Source organism: Osmerus mordax, chromosome 12, assembly GCF_038355195.1.
Source record: "Osmerus mordax isolate fOsmMor3 chromosome 12, fOsmMor3.pri, whole genome shotgun sequence".
In the NCBI taxonomy this organism is placed as follows: domain Eukaryota; kingdom Metazoa; phylum Chordata; class Actinopteri; order Osmeriformes; family Osmeridae; genus Osmerus; species Osmerus mordax.
Genome location: NC_090061.1, coordinates 8450949 through 8467101, shown reverse-complemented (window position 1 = coordinate 8467101; position 16153 = coordinate 8450949). Strand labels below are relative to the sequence as shown.

Sequence of the window (16153 nt, the reverse complement as noted above, 5' to 3'; positions counted from 1 at the left end):
TCCTGCTTGGTGTGGTTATCTTTTTCTTATCTATAATCATTCACTACAGCATTTCCTATTGGCAAAACTGTTAAGTGGGTCGAGTTGTTCAGTACCTTCAGGACAGACAGAGCTCTCCTTGTTGACCTGGGTATGTGGTGTATCTAGGTCAATCAGCTACACTGTATCGACAGGCAAACATATTCAATTGGTTTCACACAATTAGCTTGTGTCAACACTGTAACAGGTTGACCCACTATATACTTTTTAAAGCTTTCCATCTATCCTGACATTAATTATCCTCAGATCTTTACTACACATTGTGACTTGACAGTCACTGAGAGGGTGTCATGCAATATGACAATAAATCTGACGTAGAAATACTGTGAATCAACTTGGGGCAAGCAAACTCATGGAGAGGCACCATCTGTACCCTCAACAGTGCAGTGAACATATACAGTATGCTGTCTGTATGTGTGCGTGTGTGTGAACACTGTAATTGATTACGGTTGACTTTTTCTTGCCTATCAGCATGTGGTGACGGATGGTGGGCTGTAGCAGCCAAAGCTTCAGGACGTTATTGGCTGGAGCAGTAGGGGTAGCGGGTGCACGGATTGACAGGCAAGCAATGAGGAATGACAGTGGCTCTGTTCTCAAAGCTGTGGGCTGTGCAGCTTCATTGGGCCAGCTGTGGCCTTCCCACTGAGGTCTTCAGCTGGTTTGGGCTGGTCCTGGCTGAAAAGCACAGCACCATCCAGACTCGACCTCTCAGCCTTATTGGAAATTCACACGTAACCCTTGACACGAGACAACTGGTTTAGCTGGATCTTTATACTTAAATAGACTCGTCAGGCCTTTGGTGTTAGACGGTGCTAGAATGGGAAATATATCTTTATATTGATTTAAAGCTTTGATGGCTGTAGTTCTCGTAGTGAGAGGTACATTGTGTAAAGTCCTGTCTTCCATTAAAAGGCGTCGGTTCTGCTCCTGTAGCTCCTCCGCCACCCTTCATTGACCAATCAGCCCCCATGCTTTTAGCAGCACTCCTGTAGGGTGGACTGGGCAAACAAGAGTGTCTGTTTCAATGTTTGTCAACGTCAGTTGCCTAACCATTTATCAGTGGTCAGTAAGTACCTTGGCAGCTGGGATCTGTTTGGCCTTGTGTGTGCATTACAAATCACATTTTTTAAAGAAAAATGGGGAGGAGAAGAAGGATGCACTCTGCACCCGATCACCCCCCCCCCCCCCCCGAACCCCTCCCCTTCTCACCGTGTGTGGGCCATTGACCTGGGGATGTGGTGTAATATTGCCTCCCTCTGACTACGATCATGGACCAGATAACCCCTTATCCTCCTCTGCACCTCTCCCTCTTTCCCCTCCTCCCCCTTCCCTCCTCTACTCTCTCCCTCCTCCTCCCACTTGGGGGGCGTGCCACTGTGTTTGGACCTAGGGCATGTCAGGGCCAGGACTTATGAAGGCACACAGAGCACAGACTGACTGAGTAAAGAGTGTAAGAGAGAGAAGAAGACGGGTAAAAATAGCAGGATTCCTGCTTTATATGCCAGGAGTGAATTTGAGCTGTGCTGTGCAGAGTGACAAAAGTACAGTACTGTGAGCTGAGGATCTTTGTAGGGAGAGTGAATTCTATCTCAGTCCATGTGCTGCTAGACTGGGGTTCCCTGCACTCAGGCATACACTACTGTATGATAGGAAACTGAGAGTGCTTTTGTCATTTTGGAGATTCCATATTTAAGAGGAGAAACTTGCTGCCTCATATTCATCTGTGTCAACTCAACAGGTTGGTGGTGCTTAAGTCAGTCATGTGTGTAGTTTAGCTTGGGTTCTGTCTGATTATATTGTGTCTGTTTAACTATATTTATTTTCACTATCCTCATACAAGTAGTATTAAAGGTGCAATGACTAGCAACAGCAATCTGTGTTAAAAGTGTATGTTTAGACTGTATATAGTTGATTTGTGATTTAAACCTAGCACCTTATGAAGACTTTGATTATCAATGAGCTCTTAAAAGTATGTGAATCTGCAAATTGGCCAACCATACCAGCTGAACTGTACTCCACTGAGCCATAATAGAGCCACATTGTTATGCTAATATCCTAACATTAGCATGTCTCTGGGTGCCAAAATCCACACTTTAATGGCCCTCAAAGACCATTTGGATGGTAGTCAGAGTTGGTTTTAAATTCAGAAGTTGAGACGTTTAGGGTGAAAGGAGATTTAACTTTCAAAAGAATGCAAGAAAAACTTTCTTCAGACAGTTCTGAGACATTTTCCCCCAGACAATATATGGAGGGCTCCCAATGGATCAAAGTAAAACAAATTGACACTTTTGCATGCAAGAGACAGTGAAAGCAAATGTTTGAAGCTGTGGACATGGTAGACATTCTGCAATTAGTGAGGAAAGAACGTTTATTGTGTCCTTTGAATGCATTCACTACAGTACTGTATGCCATTCAGTCTTTAGGTCTATGTTGAAACACCAGACAAAAGGTTATTATTTGGTTTTAATGAGTTTCAGTACGGTACATACAAGTAGGCTACGTATGTTGGGCAATATGCTTGACACAAATATTTCATAATTAATAAGTGGTGCACTCCTAACAGCTCTCAACTGTCAAAACCTGCCGTTACCTCCCCCCCCCCCCCCCCCCCGTTATATAATGTAGCTCTAGGCGTTTTTAGCATTCTAGAAAAAAGGTGTTCAAACACAGAGGAAACCAGGTGCCAAAATAAACTATGGGGAAAGACTTAAGGTTACACAATCCAAATTCTCAAGGGAAAAGTGAAAAGAAGCCTCTGTCCAAATATTGCTTTGAACCCAGGATCTACAAGAGTAACCATGGTGTCAAATAATTTTCTCTCTTGTGGCTCTTGTTTCTCACACACACATGCACACACTGTCTAAACCTGCATCTTCACCATGTGTCCTCCCTTCCGGCCCCTAGGTGGCAGTATGCTGGGTCAGGTGTTATCATTTACCCGCTCCCTGGTGCGGAGGAAAGTGGTGGACATGAACAGTTTGGAGGACTCCAAGCTGTGCCGCTGCCTGGGCACCTTGGACCTCATCGCCCTGGGCGTGGGCAGCACGCTCGGTGCCGGCGTCTACGTGCTGGCTGGAGAGGTGGCCAAGGGCAACTCTGGCCCCAGCATCGTGGTGTCCTTCCTCATCGCTGCCCTGGCCTCCGTCATGGCCGGTCTGTGCTACGCTGAGTTTGGTGCACGTGTTCCCAAGACTGGTTCAGCCTACCTGTACAGCTACGTGACCGTAGGGGAAATCTGGGCCTTTATCACTGGCTGGAACCTCATCCTTTCCTATGTGATAGGTGAGCTGGTTGTGGAGGTCATTAGATCAAGTTGGGGTATTAAGTTGGGGTATTACACAATACGCTTGAGGTTAAATTTGTCTGGTCTTTTACATGATTTTATCATCCCACTCTTTCTTTCTTTCTTTCTTTCTCCTTTCCAGGGACGTCCAGCGTGGCCAGGGCTTGGAGTGGGACCTTTGATGAGTTGATAGGGGAACACATTGAGCACTTCTGTAAAACCTACTTCAGCATGGACGCCCCTGGTTTGGCCAAGTACCCCGACTTCTTTGCTGTCTGCCTCATCCTCCTCCTGTCAGGTGTGCCATGGTCACAAACAAAATTCCTATTTGACAAAGCCGTCTTTACATCCCTCCATTAACATAAATTAGTACCATGGTGTTCGGAAACGTAGATAATGAGAAACTGGCTTTGGTTATGTTTTTATCTTCCTATCAACAACCAGCGCCTGATTGATATTTGGCTGAATTTGAATCTAATCAAGTGATGTCAGGACATTCAGTAATGAGTGGTGAACGAGCGAGAGCACAGGGTACAGAGGTCCTCTTTACCAGCCATGAGCCAGGGTCAGTCACACTTCCACTAAACCTAGTCTTTAGAGCTTTGACCAGGGACGAGTAGGACCCCAGATACAGCCCACAAAGTTCACACTTTTTTTGGGATACTTTGTTGATGGCAAACAAGGCCTTATACTTTGACAAAACAACCAGGAAGGGAACAATGTTGTCATGTGTCTTAGCTCCTTGTGAGCCAAAAGCTCTAACCTGCATTATCCGATTAGCCCAATGTCCTGGAAAGAATGCTTCTGTTGTAATGTTTGGTGTTGTAAAGTTCTTACACAGAAAGGGATATATTTAGGTCTCTAACTGTAGTTCACAGTGGTGCACAGTGATACAGCCATTTGTGACATACAAATATTCCAGTTTTACACATTCAGGTTCCTTCCAAGAGAACAAAATAAATCTTAAATATAATATGTCTAGAAGGACACTTCTGTTTAGATTCTGGCAGGTCTTTTTAAGAATGCAGATTATGTTTACCTTTGTGTTCACAGGACTCCTGTCGTTTGGAGTGAAAGAGTCAGCCTGGGTCAACAAAGTCTTCACTGCTGTCAACGTGCTAGTACTGATGTTTGTCATAATCTCAGGCTTCGTCAAAGGAGATCCTCGTAACTGGAAGATCTCTGAGGAATCTCTTGTAAATGTCACAATAGTCACACGGTGAGGACGGGAGGGAAACATTTCCCAACCTAGAGTTTATCTAGCAAAGTTATTTGGAACAACACAGTGTGATGAGTAGCCCTTCTTGCGACTGAAAAAAGGCACATTTTACTAAATATAAAAATTGATTTGCTAGATATAATGTTAAAACAGTAGTGATAGTGCTGTTTGGGGTATAACCCTGTGCTGATGTATGTGTTTCCAGGAACCTGTCTGTGACTGCTAATGTGACCAGTGATTATGGAGCCGGAGGGTTCATGCCCTATGGCTTCAGTGGGACTCTGGCTGGAGCTGCAACTTGCTTCTATGCCTTTGTTGGATTTGACTGCATTGCAACCACAGGTGAGAACTACAGAGGACAACTGGGGATACGTAAATATACAAGTACTATACTTCCAAATCCAAAAGACTTAACAGGCAATAGTCCTCACAGATATAGTGATACAAAGCTGTGTGTGTGTGTCAGGTGAGGAGGTGAAGAATCCCCAGAAGGCCATACCCATTGGCATCGTGGTGTCTCTGGCAGTGTGTTTCCTGGCATACTTTGGGGTGTCCGCTGCCCTCACCCTCATGATGCCCTACTACCTGCTGGATGAGAAGAGCCCGTTACCAATGGCCTTCGAGTATGTGGGCTGGGGCCCGGCCAAATATGTGGTGGCTGTGGGTTCTCTGTGTGCCCTGTCAACAAGGTAATAGACAATCATCTTAATAGCTAGCCAGTGTTCTTTAAGGTCTTATTACAGTGCACTTACTATATAGAAATTGTGTGGTGAATTAATATGTGTTGATGAATTACATGATTTAAGAGATGATAATTGCTTATTTGGATAACTAATATATTGGTAGAGTAACTTTATAAAAGTAATTTGCTGTCGGATATTGGATTGATTCTCAATGCTAAATCGTGTGGGTGCAATGCTACTGTGATATCATCTGTTTTTAAAGAAGTGCCAGTCTCTAGTCTACAGTCCATCCTCACCTATGCTGATCCAGACTGATTTTGACATGGCCCTCTTTCAAAACAAAACACTGTATCATATGCTTTTTAAGTCTTTCTTCTCTGTCGAGGCTCCTGCCCTAAGTTTTCCCAATACCTGTAACTCCCAAATGTCAACCACACCACTTCCCCAGCTTCAATTCAATTCCATCTGTCCATCTGAGTAGTGGTTCATTGCTCAAATAGTTTGAGCAGAACAAGGGAATCTCCAGGGAAGGATGCCCACGGCAAAGAAAGACAACTGCTCTCAAGCTTTTAAGCTTTGGTGAAGTAACCTTCTGTGTGTGTGTGTGTGTGTTTTTGTGGGAGTGAGTTGACAGTACATGCATGTGTGTGGGTGTTCTAACGTGTTGGTCTTGTGCGTGTTTCTGCTGTCTCATGCAGTCTGTTGGGCTCCATCTTTCCTATGCCACGTGTAATCTATGCTATGGCAGAGGACGGGGTGCTTTTTAAAGCCTTAGCCCGAATCAATCCTAAAACGAAGACCCCGCTAATTGCCACTATGAGTTCCGGAGTAGTAGCAGGTAAGATCTCAGGGAATGTCTAATGAGATTGTTGCTGCTGAACTGCATCCACCAATCGACTGTGAAAGTAGAAATTTCTGATGGACTTCCTCTCCATTGTTCATTTTCAAGTCATAAACCCCCCCAAATCAGGCCAATAGCAATTCTTAGCTTTGATCAGGTGAATTTGAGTCCAAATGCTTGCTTTCTTATTTCACAGTTGACCGGGTGTCCAATGTGTTGTTTGTCTAAGTGTGCTCCTGTTCCAACCATGACCTTTCTCTCCGTAGCCTGTTGGGCTCCATGTTCCCTCTGCCCCGCATTCTCTTTGCCATGGCACGAGATGGCTTAATGTTCAAATTTCTTTCCAAAGTGAGTAAGCGCAAGTCACCAGTGGCTGCCACCTTGGCGGCAGGAACCACAGCCGGTAAGCGTCTGACTGGGCAGAGGGCCAGACCTGGTACCTCGCTGGGTGTGGTTACATGTCAGCATATTTGGTTCTGCACTGGTGGTGGTGACTGCATGCAAATTTAAGTGGTGATGAAAGCTTGTTTGTGTTTCATGGATACAAGCATGAGAAGAAATACATTTCCCATACTTGCTTGAAAGAACACAACACATCTTAAACATTTTCAGTGAAGTTGTTGGAACAACTCCCCAATCTGAACTGCTACAAACCTAGTGATTTAAGTATTTCTCTGGCAATCAAGATCTTCAGTCGTATGACTAAACAAGTATACCATCTGAATGCCTGAGTGGCAGAATATTAATAGACCGCCTACAGTACCACGGATTACAGGGCACTGAAAAAAATAGCACAAAGCACATTACAGGCCTCAAAGACCAGAGCTATGTGCCCCTGTGGTAAAGAAATTAAACAATGTTTGAGATGAAAGATCCTCCATGTTCAACATCCAGTGCTCCACGGGTATGCTGATTTGCTCTGGTCTGACTGTGAACAAGGCCTTGTGTAATACTGAACCGCAGGGCTTTGAAGCCAGCAGATGTCAAAAGAGAGGGACCCTAGGTGGGTGCTTGAGCTGAGTTCAAACCAAACTTGAATGAGCACCATGTAGCAGCATGTAGCGGTTGGTGATAGCAGGGCAGAAGGCAAGGAACCTGGCAGATTGATGTAACGCCAGACAGAGGCCTTCTTGAAGCTGTATCTGGAAGATGGATATAGCTGTAGTGTGCTGGACCATACTGTACTACCAACTTATGTTCACATAGAGTTGAGACAATGGATATACAAAATGGGTCCAATCTGTGTCACTGTACATCAGAAGATATGGCTCTGGAGGTGATGGACTTCCCGTATACACCTTACCTGTTCCTGTTTACATGTTATCACAATCATTGTATCAAGACATAAAGTTCCCTAATTACATTGCATACACGTTAAAATGTCACTTCAAATGTGCTTTCTTCATGCTGCACAAATCTCTGTGACGTGTGTGTTGTTTCCAGTGTTATTTTGTGTAATTTCATATGTGGGTGTACTTCAAAATTTCCATTCAATAATGTGATCCGTGTCATCAATTAGCTGTTTTGTCATAGCCAATTGGAAAGTATTATTGATTTGATATTTATTGCTTGTGCTGATATCCCCCCCCCTCTCACCCAGCAATCATGGCTTTCCTGTTTGACCTGAAGGCCCTGGTAGACATGATGTCCATCGGCACTCTCCTGGCCTATTCTCTGGTGGCTGCCTGTGTCCTCATCCTCAGGTATATACAGTAAAGTACAGTACACACAAGTCTCCAATGGACTCATTTCGTAATCTAATTGGCTCTTGTGAGTTGTTAAGCAGACTTGTTTGAGCGTGCCTCACCACAGTGTGTTTACTTTCAAAAAAGGAAAGACGGGTATGGCACCTGTGGCCTGAGTGATAACTGACAGGATCTCAGGATCCAAGTGGTTCCTAAACGCATTATTACCAAGCATGAGCTGTAGTGTAACTGATGTAATTGACACAGGAGAAGTGCAGGTTTACAAGGGCAAAATACCGCAAATATCTTTATTACAGTAATAGGCAGCTCATGTCATTGAATCAGGCCTGTGAAGCAGTTGCTATGAATGCTCCCATTGTGAAGGTCTCAAGTGACTCCTTGAGTTCACAGTGATGTTTGCTCAACTTTTTTTTGCCTACAAGATTCTAAAAACACATATACACTGTCCTATTCTGTTGAATGGTCAGAGGCATTTCAAGCATGTTGCTGGTGAGGATCTTACAAAACAGAACGGCATGTGTTGCTGACCGATGAGTTTTTCAGCGTTCTGAAATAACATGATTCACTTCTTTAATATCAAGAAGATCTCATATGCAATGAGAGACTGAGTAAACATTAACTATACGTGAGCTTTGCTTAGTTTTCGCTGTTGATATTTGACAGCAGAATATGCCTCTCAGTGTTAAACAGTTTGTAATTGGATTTACATTTCTCAATCCAAGTAGTGTTAGAGTATACATTAAATATAACTTTTTTTTGAAATCTTATAAGCTTTCAACATACATTTATATTCAAGAGTACCACAACATTTATGATGATTTAGATCCAACATTCTTTGAAAATATAGACATTCAGTGCCAGGTGACATCAAATTATCTAATTAGATCAATTACTTGCTCAAATGTCATTTTTGGCCATGTAGGAGAGGAGACTAACTCAGGGTGGTGTGAGAGTTGAAGAAGGTGAAAGTAGCAGGTGTGGTTATGAAACGGATTCCTCTGCCAAAGCGAACCATAAAGCCACCCTGGCGTTATCGTTGTCTCCAACATGACCTAGCTTCACCTGGCTTTTGGAGCAGTGTTAGACACAGTCTGCCCCACGACTTGTTATTGGTGATTGGAACAACAGAAACAACAGTCAGGAAGTATAGAAATAATCTCCTTAGCAGGTAGAGTAACCTTGGTCTAATGCCCCCTCCAGGTACCAACCTGACGGGGTCTACATAAAGTCACCGTCAAACGGTGAGAAAGACTGCCTGTCTTCAGAGGAGGGCGAGTCGGAGCTGACAGAGTCAGAGTCCCACCTCAACATGCTGAAGGGCAGGGGCTCCACGCTGCAGACCGCCCTCCACCCTCCGCTGGCCCCCACAGAGCAATCTTCCTCCGTGGTCAACATGGCTGTCAGTTTACTGGGTAGGTCAGCTCGTAAGGCAAAACCATAAGTGTTGGGCACTGTTAAAATGAATTATGGCCCTCTTTTGGTTGAGACTACAGTAATTAAGAGTAATTAATTGTGAGTGTGTGTTCTGTCGACAGTCGTGGTGGTGTGTGTGGTCAGCTATCTCACCACATACCACGGCAACTCCCTCATTGCTGTGGAGGCCTGGATCCTGGCTTGCCTGTCCGTGTCCCTCCTCATCTTCATCGGCTGTGTCGTCATCATTTACAGACAGCCCCAAACCACCAGGAAGGTCTCGTTCATGGTAAGGTGTACAGATGACACCCCACAGTGTATGGTTACCCATCATGATTCAGCAGAAGTTAACCGTGTATTACTGGTGTCTTGAAAGGCTTTGTGAGCTCATCTTTGTGTTCTCTGATTCCCCAGGTCCCTCTCCTTCCCTTTCTACCCATACTGAGTATCTTTGTCAATGTTTACCTCATGGTCCAGCTGAGTGTAGACACCTGGATACGCTTCTCTGTGTGGATGGCTGTGGGTGAGTGTCCCTCAAAAGCCCTCCTGAGATTCGAAGCATCCTTTTGTATTCACCTGGATTAGAACCACACACGACATGAGTCATTATGAACGTCATCTTTTTCATTTTCTCAAGCCAACCTCGCTTCTGTACCTTCTTCTCTCCCCAGGTTTCCTCATCTACTTTGGCTATGGGATGTGGCACAGTGTGGAGCGTCAGCGGCTGCTCCAGCTCAAGCTGCAGGGGCCTCTCAGCAGCAGCAGTCCCCACAACAAGAAGCCTGTGATCGGGGAGAAGCAGAGCGCCTTGATCCCTGACCAGGGCCACTTCCTCTGCCCAGAAAAGACCAGTCATTTTTAGAGAGACGGGCTTACTAAGGGCCCATGCAGAGACGCTACAAGTCCACCTGGACTAATGCACACACTCATAGAAGCTATTCTCAGACATAAAGTTAATAATCGCGTACACAGCCAAGCCGTCTGTGCCTCAGTCGCATGGACGCGCACTCTTCCTTTGCAGCTTTAGGAAATTAATATCTGTGATCATGTGACTTAAAGCTGTGGGATGGGCACATGATAGATGCCTCCATCATGTGACCGTTTACAGGTGGTAGGTGGCTGCTGATTGGTTGGAGGCAGTGTTAAGTACAAGCGGACAGGTTACACACTGGAAATGCATGGTGTTGGGTAGGATGTTCCTATCATAGTTCTAGTCCTGGTTGCCAGGACAACTGTGGGAAAAGGCTTCGTATCTGCGATGTTTTCCTAGCCTTATTATTGTTCTGCTTTATATATACTATTTCCGTAAACCAACATACACAGGAAGGTTTTAAAGCACATACTTTTACATTTTGCTTATGAAAACAATTGTCAGTAGTTTGTGAGGGCATAGTATGTCACTGAATTGAAAGGACTGCTAGTATTATTAAGACTTTTGTAGTTTGTTGGAGAAGCACTGATCAATACATTTCTCTGACAGAAACTTGCTACCATAGACCTAAAAACACAGGTATATACTCTATATCCAGGGTTAGTATGACATACAGTCAATCATGTTTAGACAATTTTGATGAACTTGAGCACATTCTGAATGTGGGTATTGGTATTTACCAAACCCTCAGTATGTTAACAAATGTGTCATGTGTTACTTTAAATCATAGCAAAGCAACTGAAACACTATCTCTAAAACAGTTTTTCACCTTATAAGGATAGTCATGTTTCTTCTGTAACCTGTATGTTCTATTATTGCTGTAGTTTTAAAGCTTTTTTTTGCTAGTGGTTCTTTCCAGGTCATGTTCATCTTGTCTTTAAAGGTGTTTAAAGGTATTTTCACTAGGATGGGCTGCTACCAAGTCAAGTGTTACAATTTAATGTTATGTGAAGTTTGTATGAAATCTAAACAGTGAATCAATGGAAGAATTATTTGTTTAGTGTTTTTCCGTACACATTCCGTACAGTGTTTTTTATGACTTTTTTCTAACAATTGTTACATTTACAGAAATGATTTAAAGTTTTTTGTACTATTTTCTGTGTAACACCAGTCTATCAGCGTACACTATATGTTGGGTTTCAAATTTTTTTGGAGACATATAGATAAGTAGTATTGGCCGTGTGCCTTCAATCAGTGTAGATTTTCAAGGGAACCTCCTTAGGCTAATTTTGTACTGTCCTAAATGTGCATTTCATATGATTAATATGACCCAGGCCTGGGCTTGTGAAGAATTCCCTCGGTGTCCTAGTTTCAAGGATTGAAGGATTCTGTCTACTTAGTAACTCTACCTTTGTTTCATAAAATCACTATCTGGGGGCGTTGGGGAGGGTTGGTACTGCTTATGTTCTCCCCCCTGGAGCTCAGGGGGCCTGTAAGGGTGTACGCCTGTCTATCTGCCTGCCTGCTTTGCCTGTCTGTCATTCTTGATCAATAAACCTGGCTAGGCTAAGTAAATAAGGAACAAGAGGTCATTTTCTCATCAGGACCAAGATATGGGTTGCAGACATGGGAAATGTTTGTTTTTCTTTTTTTTGACCCTCTGCAAATGTATCCATGATGAAATGACATTACAGCTGTTTCTACTAACTAGAGTGAATAAAAGTATTTTTCAACAAACATACATTTCTTGGTGTGAATAATCCGTTCATCAAGGAAAGTGGTTTCAACTTCTTACAAGTCCAGTAGTAGTTATGACAGTCCACCAGAGGGCAGTAGAGTCAGCCTTCTTGAATCTCTGCGGAGAGAGAGAGGGAGTGAGCAGGAGGAACTGGAGTTATTTCCTCTTTTCCTCTCTGTCTTTGTATTTTTCCACCCTGTCAAGAATAGAGAAGCTGTTCATCTAAACAGGCTTGTAGGAGCCTGCCGACGTCCAGCTCAGCAGCCAGGTCTGACCTTGTCCCCTGCTGGGTCTCTCTCTCCTTCTCTGGCCCCTTGGTTCTCCTGAGACCCCCTAAAGACCTCCATCGCCTCTCTTCTCGCACTCACTCCCGTCCACTCGCCATGAAACTGTGGCTTTTCCTAACACTGGCCGTACTTTGGTTAGAGCTCCAAGATGGTGAGTAGATATCCTTTCCATAACCATCTCATAACTTCTTAGTGTTTGTCTGCAAAGACAGTGAAGTGCTGATTCTTAAAATGCCATCATAGATTTGTATCTAATCTCTGGGCAGGGATTTGTTAATCTGAGTTTTAGAGTTTGTCTGACGTAACCATAAAGGTAGGGGAGTGAGAGGCTGGGAGGTGTAGCCAGACAGCCAAGTAATGTGAATATATTTACGTAATGGTTGACAACCGTGATTTATAAATCACGCCATGGTGTAGAATTAATCTTATTTTCTTTCCTTTCAAAGTATTTATAATATCATTATATTTTATTATAAAACAGTAAATAAAAAAGAAAAACAGTGAGTCCTATAGATTTTCTATTGCAGCTGAGCTTTGCAGAGAAAGACTAAACAGTAGTACCTGAAGCATGAAACAGGTGTTTTCTATCAGCATTCGGTTCACAGTTAAACGAGAAAACATATGTTTTGGACATTACCAATAAAGAACAATCGACAGACTTGTATAAAATAACATTTGCACTCATCAAAAGTCCATCACTGAGTGAAAACACTTGTTTTGATCAATGATCGATCTAGGTTAACGTTTCTCCCCCTTAAAAAACAAATATCACATGTCCATCACTCATAATGGAACACACCACCCTGCTCACCAGAATATAATTGACAGCAGACAGATGGGCTGGAGTGATTTTAGGCTGGACACCGCGCCAGTAATGACCCCACCCCCTCCCGCCTCGTGTTTCCTGCACCACTGTTGATACAGCTGTGTGTGAACTATGGTACAGCTCTCCAGATGGGCATTCTGCACATGGTCCCCTATTCTCTGAACCCCCTCACTGTCCTCCTGTGAAGGTCTTACTCAATCCGAGGGTGACAATGTCCTCTCTCTTTCTCTTTATCTCTCTCCCTCCATCTGTATCCCCCTTCTTCTCCCATCCCCCATCCTCTGTGCTCTCCAGGCGCCGGCCAGCTAGCCAAGCGTAGGAAGGAGGCCGGAGAGAACCGCATCCGTCCGGGGGGCAAGCGCGTCAAGGTGCGCTACCCCAAACTGAAGGACAAGGATGCTGGAGGGAAGGGCCAGTCCCTCCTCACCCAGGTACTGGATAAGGGCCGTTTCCTCCGGCTGGGAGACAGCGTGAGCCTGAGCCCAGGGAAGACCCTGGAGCTGCGCTGTAAAGGCAGCAACATTGGCTGGGGCTACCCCTCCTACCTGGACACTTTCAACGACTCTCGTCTCAGGTACCCAAAACATCAATAACTGCTGTTTTCACCCACTTAAATAACTTTATAACATTGTATGTTAGTAGACCAGATATAAATTATACTTTTGGGTGGACGATAAAAATATATTACAATTCAACAGTATCAACATTAATCAACATCACTATCATTCATGTGATTGTGTAAATTGTGTTGTTGGTTTCTTCAATGCCCAACCCTTCACTCCTCTAAAACTGTAATCTATGATTAATCAAACAGTAATCTATGATGTTCTTTGACCATCCTCCTCAACCCAGTATTAAGCAGAGTGACAAGTACAGCCAGTTGATCCTGACGTCGCCCTCTGCTGCTGACACAGGGACCTACAGCTGCTGGGTCATTCTGTGTGACGGGAGCGAATGTCACCAAGACCCTGACCGCATTTCCACCTCGTATATCTATTTTACTGGTGAATATGTCCCCTTTCTTCATCAGTAAATATGATTCTTAATGGTAACCAATGAGAAAAAAAACAAAGAGGAAATGTGTTTTAAATGAGGGGGTATGTGTCGGTAGTATGTGTCAGTAGTAGAGGATTTGACCACAGATAAAAAGTCACATCACACCAATATGTGTCACACCAATATGTGGCTGGATGAGAGTCTGCAAAATGAATACAAAACATTATATTCAAAGAAGATCCTTAGTGTGTCCTATGCAATTTCTCACCTAATCGTTTGTGGGCTCTCCTACCTCCCCTTCCGCCAGACATGGACAACCTCTTTGTCCCCTCGGCCATCCACTTTGAGATTGTCTACCTGCGCCCCGACAAGCCGGCCATCGTGCCCTGCCGAGTGACCAGTCCCCTGGCCAAGGTGTCGCTGCATCTGGAGGTGCCTCCAGAGGAGATAAACGGAACCTTGGTGACCTATGACCCCACCCGGGGCTTCATCCTGCAGAACATCGGCCCAGAGCACCAGGGGGTGTTCTACTGCAAGGCTGTGACCAAGGCCACCCCCCAAGTCTCCACTAAGTACCAGCTACTCTACGTGGAGGGTACCTACCCTGTCTTTGTGCACCCTCTACACAGAGAAAGTGCTGACTGAGCATACTCGACCCTCACTTTTTCACAATTCACATAACACACCATCATGCTGTCAAGTGCATTTACAGGAACAATGTAGTAAGATTCAGTTGAGACAGTGAATGACAGCCACCCTCATTATCTTGATTAGCGGCTTCCAGCTACCTCTAAATGATGGGAGAACCTTCTACACAGTCATGAATCAGGTCTGCTGGCGAGCTCAGCTCTGTGTCAGCAGCTTCCAGGAACAGAGTGTATTTCACGCAGTTATCATAAACCTGGATGACAGAGGTGCTCTGTATTTGAATGGAAGCGAGCCCACTGAGGTGGAAATATGGTCTCAGAGCTACGGCTGCTTATTGTGAGCTGCATGAGGGGGGGATTTAGAAAATGGAAACTGTGTGTGTGTGTGTGTATGCGCGTGTATGTGTGTGCTGTAGATGATTCAGGTAAGATTCATCTCTCCCGGCAGTTGTGTCTGACAGGCATATGTAGAGTATAAGACACGGTGGAGATCTGGGTGATAACACTGATCTATGTTTGTGAGGGTTTTCATCTGTAGCATCTCCCATCAGAATTCTAGGTCAGTGGTTAAGATCAATTGAAGATGCATCCCAGATTAAACCAGTCGGTGACAAATGTAACTACTATGTACAACGACATATGATGCTGTTGCGTCATGCTGTGTTGGCAGTTCCCAGTGGCCCACCCTTTGTCACCCTGGAGCCCTCCTCTACCTCGGCTAGGGAGGGTGACACCATCAACATTACCTGTACCGTCCTGGGGGAGCCAGAGGTGGATGTGAGCTTCACCTGGACCCACCCTGGACAGGTGACAGTGGGACAAGGAAAAGTCTAAATCCTCATTAATTATCAACATTACATCACCCAAGCCAACTTCTCAAACTCGGTCTAGTTACATTCATCACAATCAAAAAACAAACCTGGTTCTGCTCTGTGCTGTTCAGGAGCGCCGGCCTGTGGACATCCAGACCTCCAGGAGGCTGATAAACCAAGGGATGGGACACACCACCCGTATCTCACACAGCGTCATCACCATCCACGATCTGGAGACCAGTGACCTGGGCAGGTACATCTGCCGGGCCAAGAACCCGCACGGGGAGACGGCTGTGTCCACCAGGATCAGTTCCACCTAGCCTGGAGCCTGAAGGGGCTGTAGAAACCTGGTGCTTGCTATGAAGTTACCCTGGAAGGTACAAGCCTTTCACTTCAGACAATGGTAAATGTTGGCTGTTTAGTCACAAGGAATGTGAATTTTCCTATTTGTGGAACATAGAAGGTAATTTGCAAAGTGAGAACACAACCTATGTTGTGAATATACATAATATTGCTTGTTGTTGGGGTATATCTGCACATCCAATGTAAATATAAATCACACTGCAATGAATCTGAATGTATCTGGCTTGTATACTGTAGATGGTCATTTAAATGCTCAATGTTTATATTTGGTAACACATTAAAGACTTAATACAGTTTGTTACAGTCTTGTTATATTATGACAAAGCATTCATGCATACGAACACTTAAAAACCTTGAAATTTGCATTGATGAACGTCCACATGTTGCACAGAACTGCACTCCTCAGGACAGACTGTTCAGTCATTAAAC

General features: G+C 44.4%; 2 protein-coding genes across 3 annotated transcripts; both read left to right on the top strand.

Annotated features, from left to right (window-relative positions):
- Positions 1–1501: 1501 nt before the first annotated feature.
- Positions 1502–11788, top strand: slc7a2 (solute carrier family 7 member 2). Of its 2 annotated transcripts, none has more exons than XM_067247557.1 (12): positions 1502–1777; positions 2944–3321; positions 3465–3620; positions 4376–4541; positions 4747–4883; positions 5008–5230; positions 6332–6468; positions 7666–7768; positions 8972–9183; positions 9307–9473; positions 9599–9707; positions 9856–11788. In XM_067247557.1, the coding sequence occupies exons 2-12, from the start codon at positions 2952–2954 to the stop codon at positions 10044–10046; spliced, it is 1971 nt and encodes a 656-aa protein (XP_067103658.1). In that variant the 5' UTR covers positions 1502–1777; positions 2944–2951; the 3' UTR covers positions 10047–11788. The 2 variants fall into 2 exon arrangements, with proteins under 2 accessions (XP_067103658.1, XP_067103657.1); XM_067247556.1 differs by lacking the exon at positions 6332–6468 and adding an exon at positions 5923–6062.
- Positions 11789–11991: 203 nt separating this feature from the next.
- pdgfrl (platelet-derived growth factor receptor-like) lies at positions 11992–16020 on the top strand. Its single transcript, XM_067247801.1, has 6 exons — positions 11992–12231; positions 13201–13480; positions 13759–13910; positions 14210–14497; positions 15220–15356; positions 15493–16020. The coding sequence occupies exons 1-6, from the start codon at positions 12177–12179 to the stop codon at positions 15679–15681; spliced, it is 1101 nt and encodes a 366-aa protein (XP_067103902.1). The 5' UTR covers positions 11992–12176; the 3' UTR covers positions 15682–16020.
- The last annotated feature ends 133 nt before the right edge of the window (positions 16021–16153 follow it).